The sequence below is a fragment of the Pezoporus occidentalis genome, unplaced genomic scaffold, assembly GCF_034315485.1.
Source record: "Pezoporus occidentalis ecotype Australia unplaced genomic scaffold, CSIRO_AGI_Poc_V1 ctg210, whole genome shotgun sequence".
NCBI lineage: Eukaryota > Metazoa > Chordata > Aves > Psittaciformes > Psittacidae > Pezoporus > Pezoporus occidentalis.
Window position 1 is genome coordinate 1 of NW_026913965.1, and position 14901 is coordinate 14901.

At 39.7% G+C, this 14901-nt stretch overlaps 1 protein-coding gene across 2 annotated transcripts in view; it reads left to right on the forward strand.

Annotated features, from left to right (window-relative positions):
* Positions 1 to 590: 590 nt before the first annotated feature.
* Positions 591 to 14901, forward strand: part of BTAF1 (B-TFIID TATA-box binding protein associated factor 1) — a 44344-nt gene continuing 30033 nt past the window's right edge. Inside the window, exons 1-7 of one of the 2 annotated variants that reach the window (XM_062619399.1) lie at positions 591 to 965; positions 8848 to 8971; positions 9957 to 10071; positions 10576 to 10722; positions 13189 to 13352; positions 13618 to 13754; positions 14392 to 14503. In XM_062619399.1, coding sequence (XP_062475383.1) covers positions 952 to 965; positions 8848 to 8971; positions 9957 to 10071; positions 10576 to 10722; positions 13189 to 13352; positions 13618 to 13754; positions 14392 to 14503 — 813 coding nt within the window. In that variant the 5' untranslated portion in view covers positions 591 to 951. Of the gene's footprint in view, positions 966 to 5825; positions 5870 to 8847; positions 8972 to 9956; positions 10072 to 10575; positions 10723 to 13188; positions 13353 to 13617; positions 13755 to 14391; positions 14504 to 14901 lie in introns of those variants that run through there. The other variant, XM_062619398.1, reaches the window with a different exon arrangement.

The following is a 14901-nucleotide window of genomic DNA, read 5'->3' on the forward strand; positions in this document are numbered from 1 at the left end:
GCCTTCCGCAGCGCGGCCGGGCCGCAGTACGGCTGGCTGCCTCAGCTGAGGAGACGACAGGAAGTGGAAGGAAACGTGGTCGGTGACAGTGCCGTCACACGACAGCCAGCTGAAGTGCCCCTCACTGCCTGAGGGCTTGTGCCGGCTAACACACCTTGTGAGTAGCTGGGGTGCGCGCACCCCACCGCCTAGCTCCCTGGGGGAGGCGGAGGGACGGCCCGTCACCCCGGCGGGCGGCGGCCGCGTGGCGGATGCGTCCCCTCGCAGAGGGCGCGGAGCTAGGCGCACTGCACGCCGGGAGCTGTAGTCTCCGCGGTCCGGGCGTGCGAGCTGCGGCGCTGGGTGTAAGCTCACTTCTCCGAGTGGGGAGTGTTGCGTGAGCTTTCCGAGCTCTCCGTCGCCCTCTCCCGCCATGCTGGTGGGGGAGAAGCACCATCACACTGTAGGCTGTTAAGGAAAAGGTTATAATTTGCGTTTTCATGCCTCTCCTCTTCCCTTGGGTGGCCGGTCCTGCTCAGTCCAGGCGCTGCGTGCGCCCGCCCTCTTTGCTCTTAGAAGCTCTCTCTCCATTGGCTACGGCTGGACGCTGCTGCCAATCAGGAAGCCGCTATCATGGAGGAAGGGAATAAATACAAGATGGCTGCTCATATAAAGCCAGGCACTGGGCTTCGCCCTGGCGATGGGCGAATAGAGCCTTTAACTCGCGCTCTGAGGCTTGTGCACCGCTCCCGCCCGCGCCGCTGCTGCCCCGCTGGGGGAGAGAGACTTTGACCGTTGCCGGCCACAGCTGCGCTCAGCCGCTCCCCGCGGATCACCGGCGGGGCCGAGGCTGGGTGCGGCGCCCGAGAGGCCTGAGCTAGGCCCCGCGCCCTCCTTCCTGGGAGAGCGGCGCTGGCCCCCCCGCTCACTGTCCCGCCGCTCGCCTCCAGCGAGTCCTAGCTCCGGGCGGCCATGGCCGTCTCCAGGTCGGTAGGAGCCGGGGAGGGTGGGCGAAAGAGGGCCGGCAGCGGCGGCTCGGCGACCCGGGCCTTCCGTGTGGCCTGGATTCGGGGGGTGTGGGGGTGAAGAGGTTCCCCCTCCTCTCGTCTCGGGAGCCTGCCGAGGCTTCTCCGGGGACTCCACGCTCCTAGGCGGCATGGGCCGCCTCGGTGAGATTTGGGGTGGCTGCGTGCTTCGGTGCCTGGCTTGCTTCCTGGCCGGGGGTCCTTCCCGGGCCTGGCGCATAGGGAAGCCCCCTCCGTTTTTCAGGCCGCAAGGGCTCTGCCTGGGGCGCCTCGGGCTTCCTGCTGAGCTCAACGCCTTCGTTTTGTTGGCCAGTGCTTCCTTCGGCTTAAGCTGCTAGGGAATAGGGGGTAATGATACCGAGTCTCAAGAACTGGCAAGAAACCGTTTTGCTTTTCAGAGCCCTTGGTTGTAAAGTAACCGAAATAAAATAGGCTTCCATGAAGAAAAGTGATTACTGTGTTCTGGCTCCGTCTCAAGATGTTGGGTAGTATCTGCTTACACACATGTGCGCTGGGGTGTGCCAGCGTTTAAAGTATTCAGAGATACAGAGGTATGGCTTAATAGAGCTCTTTTATAAAGAATGCTGAGCACAAATTCCTGCCATCTCTTTTTGTGTGTGTGTTTCAAATGGGCACGTTAAGCTTCCCGACAGGATAGTTGAAAGGAAACAATGAATCCAAATTAACCTTGTGATAAGCTTCAAGTCATGTGTTGATAGTATCTCTGTACTTCGAAGTCCTATACCAAATGTAAATTCTGTTCCTGAAACTGTGTAGGAATAACTGTACAATTCTGTAAAATAAAAAGTAAAGGTATGCACACTTATACTGGAAATCCATTGTTAATCAAAATTTAGAACAGCAATATGCCTTTTAAGACTTCTAGTAGCAGGTGTTTTAGCTTTGCAGTTTCTACAGAGTGTCCATCTTATTTTGCTCTTTATTTTTTATCAACTTGTTCTATATTAATTGGATTTGGGTTAAAAAAAAAAAGTTGGCTCTGGTTTCTTTTGTTTGCTTGTTTGGGCTTTGTTTTTTTTCTTTATTCTTCCCCAAAGCTGTCCATAAGAACTGGAAGTAGTAAGGATTGCTGTGACAAGACTACAGTGTATGTGAAAATACTACTGTAAGCCAGCATGTAAAATAGAGTAGCATTGTAATTACACTAGGTGTGGGGCAGTCTGCTTAAGTAACTGTGCTAACATACATGTGATATGGGGGCTAACTGGACTGTCAAGATACAGCTTTCAGCTGTATGCCCAGGTGGTGTGTACTGTAAAGATTGGTTTCAGATTCAGTTACCAGTGTTTCTGTAAAACCACATGGCCTTAGTGAAAAGCAGCAGTGCACTATGCAAAGATTCTCTAACGCCTGTTTGGTCTGGTGACCAGCAGGACAAAAACCTGTGTTTTGGATAAGACCCAAGGTTCAGTGTGGAGCACTAAACAAGTTGGTGTGTTAACCATGATAACATGGTACATTGCTTTAGAGTACAGTTTTAAGATCAAAATATATACAAGTTGAATGCAAGGGATAGAACTTTATTAAAGATGTTGTAATACTTGCGAGTTCATAAAGTGGTTCCAATTCCACGTGTAAATTAGGTAAAAGACACATTTTAGAGTGTTCTAACATCTAGGTTACTCCTGGGAAACTCTATTGTTTCTATAATTGTAAGAAGCGGTACTGTGTAAATGTGGCCTTGCACATGTTTTTTAACAGACACAGCAAAAACAGCTCTTATCCCTTTGAAGTTACACAGCGACTGGCCCAATGAACCTTTTGGCTGATGGACCATAGGAATGCTGATGATATAATGTCAGTGTTGCTTTTGTAAAATAAAAGGTGTTATCTTCCCTTTTTGCTTCAACATTGAATTTCCAAGGTCCTTTCCTTCAGACATACCACAGATAATTTTGTATGCTTACATACTACATATCTCTGTTTTTTGGAGGGTGTAGTTGTTCCAGCTTCTGTGCCAGCTCCACTTAACTGTAGAGATCTGCACTTGTCCTTTAGAAAGTTAGTTACATTTTATGTTTTTGAAGGTCCAACATAAGACTTCATTGTTGTAGAATGATTCTTAACTATACAAGTGTGGAGAGTGTGGGAGAAGATGATTCAAATTAATCTTTCTCCAAGGACCATAGGCTTTGCTGAGTGCTGTACTAAACATTGATATTAATAAAAAGCTTCATTAGGGTTAGTTCTGTATAGTAACCATATTAAATAAAAGCCATTTTTTTGAGGGGTATTTCTGCATCTCAAAGTAGTAAATTTAAGGGTTGCTTTCTCAGTAAAGTTTAGTTTCTGCTGTTTGGCCAGTTTAAAACCTTTCTTAAACCCCTGTTGTGCTCAGCAACATCTAACCAATTATAGTGAATGCTTTGAAATACCTCAAAATCAGATTGAAAATTCAAAGCTTTGCTGTTAATAAGGGCATCTTAAAAATAATTGTCATTGATCTAGAATCTGTTGACAAAGCAGAGTCTGTTTTATTCTGCATTATATGTGTAAGTGTTTGTTTTAGCAGATTCTGCTTTTACATGTACCAGCCTGACTGAAGACCTGCTTGTATGTGCCACTTCTGTGATGATACGCTCGAAAACGGACCCAAAAGCAGAATAGTCGATACTTCATACCAAAAGATGCTGCAGAATAGTTGCTCTGAATATGCTCATGTCTATGGTAGTTCTATGCTGAAACAGTTAGCTAATGAGCACCATCCTCCAGAAGTATGTATAGGTGGGTGGGAAGGTTGGTGTTCTTTCTGCGAATGCACAAGCTGATTTGGTAGGCTTTATCTCCTGTCTCTGATCTTGAAAGTATGAAGTAGTACAGTGTCTGCATAGCTAATAATAAATAAATAAAGTAGAACTGAGAAGGAAAAAGGGAAGTGAAAAGTTTCATTTCAGCTTCATTCCTACAAAGTATGTGATCCAAGTGAATGCAGTGGCTCACAAGTGATCTCTTGAGATGCTTTAGATGAAAAAGTAATACTGCCAGGAAAATGACAACACTCATGGATTACTCAGGGTGATTAAGTTTCAGTAGATAATAAAGTGTTGATTGTCCCTTTCAATATCTAATAAAACTTTTTTTCCGGTTTCTTTAATGTGGTCAAAGGCACCTCATGTATTGTTCAAACACCGAGGCTGTTAATATCTTTCACCTGTTTTTAAGGGCCTTCAAGTATGAAGGAGAGCAAACTTGCTTTAAAATGTGATTAAATGCACAAAGCTGGTACGATGCATTAAGAATAAATTATTTCAATAATATTTTAATAGTATATCTTTAAGTTCACCTTGGAAGACCTTAAAGACAACCTCTTCTGGGTATTTTCAAGTCAGTTCCTTAAGGAAGTATAGGAGAGCATAACAACTGGCTGCTCTTGCAGGCATTCTTGATTTGGTCCTAGTAAGTTTAGTACTAGTTTCTAGAGTCTTCAGTGTTTTCATTTAATTGGAGTTCTATATAATTGTCAATATGTAGATAAGAACCTAGTTTTTAATTTAAAATAAAGTCAGAAGGTTGTGTTAGTAAAACTCCTGGAAAATAATTTGTCCTCACTTTCTTGGTTTTTGACATGTAGGGCTGTGACTTCCCAAGAACAAATGGCTGCATTGGCTGGCATCATTACATTATAAAACATATGAAACATTTCAAGTTTAATACTGCATCATTTGGAGGTTGAAGTTCTTACTAAGATACAAGAATTATCTGACTACCTCTTTTATGGGCCCTGTGTACCTTTTGGAAATGTTCTTTTGGGGTTATCCCAAGCTTTCTGAAGAAAGAATTTAGCTTCTGACCTGTTGGAAACTATTGCTTCATGGCTGCTCTTGCATGAAAAGCAGGAGTTAAACTGAGCAAGGAGTACGTTTCAGTACTGTTTAAAGGCATATGCCTGTATCATTAGAATAGCTAGATGCTCTATAACGAGTGTGATTACAGCAGTTATCTTGCAGACTCAAAAGAGGAGAAGAAAAGTGTAACTCTTCCCTGGTTGATGGAGATGAACTCGCAGACCAGGACAGTGGGCTGCCTTCCCTGTTGCTGTTTGTGGGAGGGAGCGCTGACACAGTCACGGGGAGGGGGAGAGCCAAAGTAGTATGTGCAGTACTGCCCAAATGAGGTAGAGCTGTAGAATTTCTCAGACACCTAACAGACTGAAATGAAAGTTGGAAGTCAGGATTACATTCTGATGAGAAGCTTAACCTGACTCAGCAGCTAGAACTTGAATGGTCACCAAGGTATTCCCTGTGTAACTTGTTAATACATTTCTTGTATTAGTATATTGCAGCTATTTTAATTTTTTACTCTTTGTCACAGTTCTTGTAATGTGATTGGTTGTATGCTTTTGGGCTGCCTTGTTTGATGTCCATACATACGTAATAGTTTACAAATAAAGCTTGTACTGCCTAATACTATGGATTCTATGATATGAAATACGCTAATTTTAGCATTCGGTTGGCTTCTGTGTGCAGCATGCAATACTGTGAGCAGTGTGGTCATGGAGGTCATATTTTACTCAAGGTGTCCCTTCCACTGCTCTGTAGGAAACAAGACTATTTCTCTTGTCCACAGCCCCACCTTCATAACTACTTTGTAGTCTCCCACCTATGAGAAGTAAAATAACAATCCATTCTTTGTGTTTCATCACACTTTTTTTTTTTTTTGGCCTGAATTTTGTTCAGTGATTTTTCTCTTGCTTTCTGATTGTCTGTTGGGAAGTTGTTTATTTGATTATTTTAATGGTTTGTGTATGCTTTATTAGGGGTTTGATTTATTTATTTTTTTTTAGCTGTGAAGCTGACCAAGCTGGAATTTGACCAAATGACAAAACACCACAGAAGGACTATCAGGTCAAGAAGAAAAGCTGAGGCATCTCCTTTTGTACTTAGGTTTAATTTCACCATGGTTGTGAGCCCTTGTCAAGTCTAAATTTTGGTTTATCAATGTCTTCTATATTTCGAGGCTATTTATGTACCTAGAAACCACGCCTGGGAGGAAGCTCCTGGGTGTTGAAATACAATTTATACTGTAAATGCCAAAGAGTATTCCCTTGCCTTCTGATGGGTGCTAGATAACAGTTTTCCAAAGTGCTCTAGGCAGAGTTTGACATTCAGAGTGTTTCAGGGACTATGCTATTGAGATTTTTTTGACAATTGCACAATTCTAATGAGTTGTAGAATATGCTGGGGTAGTTGTGAGCTGTTCTGTACCAGTTGGCATTTACTGTCAGTGACTGCTCCCTGGCCACCTGAACATACTGGTGTACCACAGGTGGAGAGTCCAAACAAATCACTTCACTGGCAGCAGTGATCAGTTCATAGTCCCTTTCAAGCCTCGGCTCACTGAAATCAATAAACTGGAAGCTTCCCCATCTGAAGTTCTGTGGGGACCCAATCCAGTCAGAATGCTTACAGTGAGATGATGAGGATCTTTACACAATTCAGCTACGTATGTCTTCTTTTGGAAACATTTTGGAGATACTGATGATAACCTCTGTATCCTGACCTGGTCGTTAACTATCCCAGTACTAGCTTTCTAATGCCTCTATTAGAGCACTTCACTCTGCCACACTGATTTGCACTTTAGTGTTAGGTTTGTGAACTGTGTGAGCCACGCAGTGCTCTGCTTGTAGCGCTGTCTAGCATGAGAAGCAGAAAACCACATGCCATTAGAAAAATCTTAGTTCTCTTTGGCTTTAATTACTAGTTTAGAGATTGTTAGTCTATTCTGAAAATGAAAACCTTGCAGAACTTAGGAAATTTCTTTCTAAGCTGTGGGTCCTCAAAGTTAATTTGTTTAGTATTTTGAGTATTTTTTCATGTGTAATGAAGCTAAGAATGAAAACCTTAAATTAAAAAAGCCCTAGTGCTGCTTATCAGTGGCAGCTTTCTCAGTGCTACCCTTCCAACACCGAAACCTTCATATAGTGATGCGAGACAATAGATTATTTTGTTTTATTTTGCATTTGTGTGTCAGTTAAGCGTATTGCAATTTAAAACCACAAATTGGAAAACCAAGCATACTGCAGGTTAAAAAAAAACCCAAAGGAAGTAAACAGCTGTGTTTTGTAGGTAATACACCTCAAAAAGTTGTGCATTTTAAGGATTGAAGATCTAGTGTTGTAACAAAGATTGTAATTAAACTAGAGGTTTTTTTGAGGGTAGGCAGTCATAGTGGTTTCCTCCTGTCTCAAAACATGAGGTGAGGAAGTGGTCTAAATTGCACTTTCTGCTTGAGTTTGGAGATGGGGAAAAAAACCCAAACCACCCAACTTTGATAGTTGAAGGAGTGGGTGGTGCTAAATGGCAAACTTGAGTATGGAACATTGAAGTTTCACAGTGAGATGAAGAATGAAAGGGGTGAGAACAAGCAAGTTGGAGCAAGCTGTGGTTGCTCTGCAAGCTGGCATATTTTGTACTGAATAATACTGAATGCTGCAAATCAGGTTGGGTTATTACTGTCAAGTGTACTAAAGAAAAAATGCTGGTAAATGAGTATCTGGTATGTTCCTCCTGACTAGCCCACTCTCAGTGTTTTGGAAGAGTTGGATCTGTAAAGCTTTCGCTTTTTTCTTGACTGTCTAACCACGCAGAACAACTGATGTAGATATGTTTGGGTTTTCATCTTTATGGAACTTGAAAACAATTTACAAATTACTAAATCACAGCAATTTGAAACTCCATTTTTTATCTACAGGAATTGAAATGCGTTCACCTGTTTTAGTAGTAGCAAGAGAATTATTTCAAAGCTGGCCCTTATCAGAAGTGTGTCTGAGATAATAGAATAATTTAAAATACTGTCAGGTTGGGTTTTTTAATCTAATGGAAAATATTGAGTCTAGTACCTTCCATTGTGAGAGCGTTTGGGGTTTGGAACTGTATTTCTGGCATTACTGCCTTGGCTGTGTAGCACTGTTGTTTCTAACGCATTTTAGCACATTTTACAAGATACATGAGTAAGGCTTGAAGGAATAATTCTGATTGTGAGTTTAGAATCTGTCCACCTCATACTGCCCAGTAACTAACAGATAAAGTAGGTACCCTGTGAAGAGAGTTCTGTCCCGCTTAAGTGGAGGTAGTAATGAGCATTTGTTACTTCCATAATTGATTTGATTAGGTAGTCTCTGTTTTTATATGCTTTTTATATGATGAAGAGTAGTTAGCTGTTTCTCAGTTAATGCTTCTGAAAATACATGATTAGGCTCTCTTTCACCAAATACAGAGTTACTGTGAAAAGAGATCTGCTGGTTAAATTTCTGTATTTCCTGGAAAGGCCAGAGGTGTTGGATTCTCTCAAAGCTGTAAATACAACAGCAGGTTTGGTCTTTTATATTTCAGGTAGTTAGGGAGAAAATATGTGAAAAGTAAGAATTTGTGGTGTAATGGAAAAGTGGAGTTTGATATTGTAAATGACAGTAAGTCTTCAAAAGAAATTATAGTGCGCAATACAAGCAGTTGAGCCCTTTGCTTTCTCTGTCAGTCAGAATTTGATGAAGATCATTTGCAGCTTAACAGTGTTTAAGATGGAAAATGTTCTCTATCACAGAGCAAAGAAGGGAATAAGTTAAATTTTTCCCTGTAACTGCAGATTTTAAAAAACTAATGTTTCTAACAATTTCTATTTTTTTTCCCTTACCCAATTAAATGTTCTTTTAGAACAACTATGCTTACTATTAGAAGGAAGTATGTTTGCCACCCTGTCAGTTGACGGTGTTCATGCCAACATTTCTTCTGTTTGCATGCAATAAACTGAAAAATGTGGGGGAATATTAATAGAAATGGGCAGCTGAACTATGAATAGCGTAACGTTTTGGGGTTTTGTCATTTAGGCTTGATCGTCTCTTCATTTTACTGGACACCGGTACAACACCAGTAACAAGAAAAGCAGCTGCACAGCAACTTGGGGAAGTAGTGAAACTGCACCCTCATGAACTGAATAATCTCTTATCTAAGGTAAGCAGCTTTTTTGTTTCATTTTTCTAGTACTTTAATGGTGAGAATAAAACTAGTTTAAAGGTGTGTGGGTTCTGTGGGAAGGAGAAAAAGCATTGTAGTTGAAGAAAATTAAGAGACTAATTCTGTTAAATTTGCTGTTTGGTTAGCCTCCAAAATGGTTACGTAAGTGAGGTTTCTGTTATTAAGTGTTTGCTGTAAATTCAGATTTTTTTCTATAAAGAGAAACTTTTATCGCCTTATAAAAATTCCTGATTCTGCCTTTAAAGATTGTTATTTGTGTGAAACATCATTAAAAATATAGGAGGCTGCATATCTTTAAAAGGGCTGGAAAATGGAAAGAGATTTCCATTAGATTGAGACTTCAATCTGGCCAAGTCTAGTAAAAACAAAAATAGGCTGTATCTGACAGCTGGAGATGGCTGAGTGACCTCAATTCTACTCTTACTGAACAGGTGCCCTCACCAGAATTGATGGTGCCAACAGTCGCCAAGAAATCATTAATAGCAAACCACTTTCAGAGAAAGAAATAGTTTTTCCAGATTTGAGCCAGTGCTGAATTAGAAGAGCATATATTGCTTCAAGTGACCCATGTTGTCCCTCTTCTTGGGTTAAATGACTTCAGAGTTTTAAGGTCTATTAATCTCTTTTTGAACACTTCCTTTTAGAGAGAATAAAAGAAAAAAAAAAGTCTTGTTCAGTACCTGGAGGAAATCAAGGTCGAGTTTGACTTATGGGAAGAGCTATATCTTATAAATTCTTAATGTCTGGCTATGGCAAGATTTCTCCTAAGCAGTGAGCAATAGAGAAGGCTGCTTGCATTTCTGTGGCTTGATTCCTTGTACTTCTTTGTTGTTGTTTTGAAAGTTGTCTTAATCCATAGCATAAAAAGTGAGTGTATTTTAATAAAGCATAATAGCTGATGGATTTTGTGAAAGTATATTTTTAAACAAATAATTATTTATATATTAATCTCTCCTTAAAGGTGTTAGTGTATTTAAGAAGTACGAATTGGGATACCCGTATTGCAGCTGGCCAGGCTGTTGAAGCAATAGTGAAAAATGTACCTGAGTGGAATCCAACACCAAGATCAAAACAAGGTATTTCTTAAATGAATTATACAATTCATTGTTCATCTGATATGGGACTTTTTAAGGCAGCTCTGTTATTCTGTTTCTTTATGAGCATAGACTTTTTTATATGCATGGACTGTATTAAACCTCTTTAGCTTTAGAAGTTCATATTCAGTTACGATGATATGCGTGACCTTGTACTGACTATGTACTTGGGAGCCATATGCAGTTCAAACTGCAAGTTGTCCATGTGTAGAGAGAAGGCCTAGTGGTATGTTAATGTACAAGATTTAAAAAAGCTAGATTTATCAAGGAAAAAAAAATTCTACTCAGCTAAGTGCATTAAGTGAGCTTTTTCAGTCTGTGTTTGTGAAATGAAGCCTTTGAACTTTGTGAATCAAAATGCTCTGTCTGATTCCTTTAGAGGAGAGAAACTACTTCTTCCTCTTTCTCTCGCTTAATATTCTGCCAGAACTTTGTACAAAAATTTCAGTACATTGTCCTTAATACTGTTTTCAATGTCCTATCTAGAACCAGGCTCAGAAAGTCCCATGGAAGATTTGCCTTCAACAGATCGGTTGCGTTTTGACAGATTTGATATATGTCGGTTGTTAAAACATGGTGCATCTCTTCTTGGATCTGCTGGTGCAGAATTTGAAGTCCAAGATGATAAATCAGGTATATCTTTGTATTTTACTTGCAGACAAGACTGATTTGAAAAAGTTTGTGGCAGTCCTATGAGTTTAGTTATCCATGGTTTCTCAGAATGCTAGGAAATAATGGAAGAAAATACTCTCCAGCATAACTGGTTTGTATCGTCTTAAGTTAAACAACCCTTTTGGGGAGTGGGTATTGTTTCTTCATGTGTTCTCTCATTAATTAGTACATGTAGAGTGGTAAGAGGAGAGTGTAAACCCAAAAGAGGGAGCAGAAAAAGCAATATTAAAGACTTCTGTAGAACTTCTATAGACTTGTAAGAGGTGCAGGAACTATCGCCACTTACTCTTCATTAAAACAGCATTCTCAAATGCAGTAGTAGGAAACCTTCAAATTATAGAAAGATTGAATGAGAAATGCTGTGATAAAACTGTTAGAGGTGGAAGGTCAAATATCAATGCCTGTCTGATGTCTTTGGTTTCAAGTGATTTGTCTGAAATATTTCTGTAACTTTTAGCTCAGTTTGTATCAGTGTAGTAGCATTTTAATATAAGGGTTTTATTGCTATTACTATACTTCCTAGCTCTAATTCCAGTCCATCGTCTAGTTTCTGCACCAAATGAAATGATGCTATAGATAAGAATCATCTCTGACTGCATAGCCCTGATTTACTTGTTCCCTGTGTGTTACGCGTTCTGTGCAGTGTATACAGATCCCACTAGCTCAGAGAGGAGCAGAATCTATGGCTGCTGACTATTAAGCAGTATCCTGTCTGTTAATCTTGACTGCTGTTTTATTGCTTGCCGTATTTTATCCTAAAGTGGTGTACAAGTTTCATCTCTTCTAATGAAACTCTACCTGTTCAGAAATCAAGTAGATGCACTAGGACACTTTAGTTCATAGAAGTCTGACATTTATCCCAGTGTCGTATGATTGCACATAAATAATTTTATGAATTAAAATAAATGAAAAAATATAATATAGAAAACTAAGGAAATGAAACAAAAATTAGGTTTAGTTGCTGCATTTTGGAACTAGGTGATACTTAAGGTCCCTTCCAACCTTAACCATTTTATGATCTTCTTTTAACTGGTGGGAAAATGTATATTCTCTTCATTTTGTAGCAGCTTTCCTTTTCAAGTAAGTAGCCAGCATAAATGCATGTAAAGCAAGTTAAATAACCTTTAGAGTTAGCAGTCTTTGACATGTTTTCCTAAGATGAACTTGTGAAGGGTAAAATATTTTTTTAGAGAGTGGAAGTTGTTTGCATTTCTCTGCTTGCCAGTTAAATGTTATTAAAAAAAACAAAGCCAAAAAAAACCCAGAACAACTTATTGGTATAGATATAATTAAGTACTAATTACTGCTCAGCCTGGTGTGTACCCCAAAACTCTGCCAGTATTGTTCACCTACTTGCAAGTTTATGTGCACATATTTGCCCCCAGCCTCCCCTTCCTCCCCCCAAAATCTGTTTACTGGCTTCCATACCACACGTGTAAAAAGAGGGTAAAGTCCAACAGCCCTACAAGCTACAAGTTTTGGTTTACTTGAAGGGTTTATTCTACTCAGGCACTAAAATATTTTTTTATGTAAATGTGAGTGCTCCTTAGTCTAGGTGTTCAGTAGTAATTACAGTGTTGAAGCTTCACAGCATTCTTGAGGTAGCTTCTATTAACTTCCTAAATGAGCCTTGCTTGACATGGGAAGATTGAGGACAGGATTGTAAATAGGCTCCAGCATCCTAGGAAAATCACGCTTATGCTTCAGTCTACATTACAACCAGGAGTTAGTGTGAGTAGAAGGAAAGGAGACACCTGGGTCTGGTGCGTTTTACAAGGAAGAGCAGTCTAAGAAAACAAGTTCCGACTCATCTTAATACAGGGTATTGGATTGAATATTATTTGAGGGTTTTATTGGTGGTTGTTATTTGTGTCTGTGTTTTCCCAACAGAAGGTAAAGGTTAGGAGGAAAATAAACCTTAAAAAAAACCACCCACACAACCAAACCAGACCCGCCCCCCCCCCCCAAGAAAAAAACACCCCAGAAACCAACTGCCAAAATCAGCTGATCCACAGTGATACATGTGCTCAGTAAAAAAGTGCTAGTTCTTGAATCAGTTGCTGGACTTAATATTTAGTGTGTTCATTACTTTCACAATACACTTTCTTAAAAATACAGGGAAAACTTAGTTTTTTTTACTTCTGTCAAACAAGCGTTATTTAATGAACTGCAGGGGAGCTATTGCTCAAAAAATGACCACTGTTTAAGTACTGGTATAGCTATAGCAGCAGAAAAGGTCTTCCTAGGAGTCAGCATGATCCGATTTAAGAGATTGTACTGCTGTATTAGCCAAGTACAATTCTGTAACCTTAGGCTTTATGTTATTTCATTGAGCAAATCTTCAGTAATACATCTGGTTGGAAATATGACACATCTTCCCTTTTTAAAAAACACATTTTTTGGTGTTGGGGTTTTGTTTTTTTTTAGGTGAAATTGATCCTAAAGAGAGGATAGCACGACAGAGGAAACTGTTACAAAAGAAACTTGGCTTAGATATGGGTGCTGCAATTGGGATGAATACTGAAGACCTGTTCAATGATGAAGATCTGGACTACTCTCCTTCTTCAGTTTCACTAGTAAACAAACAACCTGTAGGTAAAACCTCTGGCTGCAAGGAATAATACAATGGGTTTGCTTTATTTGTGCTTCTGCAGTTATAATCTTTATATTTTGACGGTCAACATCTCATATGGTATGCTTTGGTTTTCTGAATTCTGGTTTAGTGTTAGTATTATTTGATGTCAAACTGTTACTCTTGAGTGTCAAGTGGAGGTTTGGGGAGGTTGAGAGCATTGTGCGTTTGAGAATTTTTAAGGACCTTCATTGTAAGAAAGTTGACAATGACTTTTCTTTCAGACTCTTCAGGCTGCCGAGTTAATTGACTCAGAATTTCGAGCTGGTATGAGCAGTAGACAAAAGAATAAAGCCAAAAGAATGGCTAAGCTATTTGCAAAGCAAAGATCCAGAGATGCAGTGGAAGCTAATGAGAAGAGGTATAATAGCAAATTGGTTTGCTTTTATTTCGGTCAAATCACAATTCAAGCTTATCTGTTGAAAAACTTCTTACAGTCTTTGTGTCTTAATCTTTTACGTGCTAACTGTGCTGATGCTAAAAAGCTGTACTTTTTCCCCAGTAGAGCTTTGTTAAGAATGTAGCTTCAGAGAGATCTTGAAATAATGGGTTGCTACTGTTAGTTTGTGGTTTGTCCCTATTGTTAAATAGGGCTTGAGAATAATGCATGAAAAGGGGGGACTTAAGAAGATAATAACTAAAAATTAAATATAACGTTCTGATATATGCTGTGTTTCTCACTGTAGTTTATAGTAACGTTTTACCTACTGTATTTATAACAAGCAGTAAACAAAACTCTCTCCTTGATTTTACGATGACTATGTTTCTTGGAAAAGGCTGAGAATAATTGCCAGTCTTGGACAGCATTCTGCTGTCTCCTACCAGTGGATTTTATTTTTTTTACATGTAGGCTTATCTACTTTATGTATTTCAGTGTTAAACCTCTTGGGTTTGTATTCTTGCCACACTCTATTGTATTTGAACACTGCAGCTGTAGAAGTAATTACTTCCCCATAAGCATACTTTCCCCTTACGAAGTTTTACTTGTTTCTTCTTAGCAATGATAGCACTGATGGGGAACCAGAAGAAAAGAGAAGAAAAGTTGCAAATGTCGTCATCAGCCAGCCTGCCACAGACTCAAAAGCATTGGTAGAAAATGCTCCAGAAGAGGTATGATGTGTTGTTCTGCTGTTAGCAGGAATGATCAGGCAGTTTATCAGTGATGTAAATGAAAACTTATTTGTGCTCCCAAATTCTTTAATCATTTTTATGTTAAGAGAAATGGAGTAAAGGGTGCCATTGCCAGCTTACTTTTATATGTAATGAAGCAAATAAGCTTCAAACTGCGTATAGTATTCATATTTAATCCATTGGTGGCAGTTTGTGACCCAAATGAACCTAAGCAGGTGGATTACAGGTGTCAGACCTGGGTATTAAGCTGTAAAACTGCACTAAACACTTAGATGATGGGATTACACTGAGCCATAAATAATTTGATCTAAATGTTCATGTACACTTTAAATAATCTTTGCCTTACTTTAATTTGGCTTAAGTTAGAATTAAGTTCT